This window comes from Colobus angolensis, unplaced genomic scaffold, assembly GCF_000951035.1.
Source record: "Colobus angolensis palliatus isolate OR3802 unplaced genomic scaffold, Cang.pa_1.0 Scaffold34, whole genome shotgun sequence".
Classification (NCBI taxonomy): Eukaryota; Metazoa; Chordata; class Mammalia; order Primates; family Cercopithecidae; genus Colobus; species Colobus angolensis.
The window spans coordinates 7,175,177-7,176,866 of NW_012116710.1; the positions used below are offsets into that span (position 1 = coordinate 7,175,177).

At 49.4% G+C, this 1,690-nt stretch overlaps 1 protein-coding gene across 1 annotated transcript in view; it reads right to left on the bottom strand.

Annotated features, from left to right (window-relative positions):
• Positions 1-1,147, bottom strand: part of TTC9B (tetratricopeptide repeat domain 9B) — a 4,175-nt gene extending 3,028 nt beyond the window's left edge. Inside the window, exon 1 of the mRNA XM_011952539.1 lies at positions 1,074-1,147. Within this exon, the coding sequence (XP_011807929.1) occupies positions 1,074-1,147 (74 nt within the window). The remainder of the gene's footprint in view (positions 1-1,073) is intronic.
• Between the last annotated feature and the right edge of the window lie 543 nt (positions 1,148-1,690).

Below are 1,690 nucleotides of genomic sequence, written 5' to 3' on the forward strand. Positions count from 1 at the left end.
ATATACAAAATTTTTGTATATATACACAAAAATTAGCCTGGTGTAGTGGCGTGCACCTGTAGTCCCAGCTACTCGGGAGACTGAGGCAGGAGAATCGCTTGAACCTGGGAGGCAGAGGTTGCAGTGAGCCGAGATTGTGCCACTGCACTCCAGCCTGGGTGACAGAGGGAGATGCTGTCTCAAAAAAGGAAAGGAAAGGAAAAAGAAAAGAAATACATTAAAAATAATACCACCTTTGGGATTCATCTGTTAATTTATGAAACAAATATTCACTGACGTCCTTTCTGTGCCCAGCTCTGTGCTGGATGATGCTGGAACATAGCAGGGACGGTGTGAGCTTCAGACCCTACCCTCACTGGGCCCCCAGTTCAGTGGGAAGACAGACCAGTGACCAGACAGTGACAGCCCTGAGCAGGCTAGCCTGGGAAGCACAGGCAGAGGGGTCAGGGCCCAGGTGGAAGAGGCACAGGCAGGGGGTCGGGACTGGGATGTGGGAGGTACCTGCCCTGGGCTGAGGTGGTGATAAAGTCTTCCTGGAGGAGGGAATAACTCTATAAACAAGAGAGATCTCCTTATTGCCCTCACCCAGCTTGCCTGTCTATGGGGGAAAACTAGTGAGAAGGTGAACAAGTCCCCAGGAAAGGAAGCATGAAGGAAGCTTTCAAGAAAAAAACCGAGGGTGAATGAGTCAATTGCCCTTCAGTCCTCCTTAGCCGACTGTTTAGTTGTGGGACCTGGCCCAAGTTCCTCTATCGTCCTCCTTGGACTTCCTCTGTGTGACATGAGGATAAAAGGCAAGTTAACCTCAGAGCAGTTGCAGGAACAGAATTATCTTATTCAGGTAAGACACTTAGCACAGGGCTTCATACATTAATGGGCACTTAACAACTGGTGTTCTTGTCATCCATTAGACTCTGAGTCATGTGATCATGAGGGCCTGGCTCTGAGTCAGCATCCATATATAGTTGTTGAATGAATGAGTGTGTGAGTGAAAAGCATTATGCATTACTACTCCTTCCCCCTCCCCTGAGGGAGAAGGGAGAGAACCCCACTCTCCCCACCTCCACCCTCACAGCACATCCTCCAGCTGGAGGTCCCATGGCAGGTCACATGTGACAGACAGAAACCGGAACTCAGCACCTTCCATCTCAACCACAGCATCTGCCTCTATCTCTTATTGTACTTTGCTGTAAAACGCTTTTGCTGAGTGAGTTTCTCCCTTATCCCTGGGGTCCAGCCTTGAACACCTCAGGGGCGCAAACATTTTCCTCTCTGTATCTCCAAACCCAGGCTCAGTTAGGAGTGTAAAACTCCTGAGTTTGAGTTCTTGAGCAGTGCACACACCTTTCCCCACCTTGGGTGTGTCTGTTTTGTAATTAAAAACACAGAGATCTGGCTGAGCACAGTGGCTCACACTGGTAATCCCAGGACTTTGGGAGGCTGGGAGAGGTGGATCACCTGAACTCAGGAGTTCGAGACCAGCCTGGGCAACATGGCAAAACCGTGTCTCTACCAAAAATACAAAAATTAGCCAGGTATGGTGGCATGCGCCAGTGGTCCCAGCTACTTGGAAGGCTGAGGTGGGAGGATTGCTTGAACCCAAGAGGTGGAAGTTTCGATGAGCTGAGACCACACCACTGCATTCCAACCTGAATGATGAAAGAGTGAGACCCTGTCTCAAAAAAAAAAA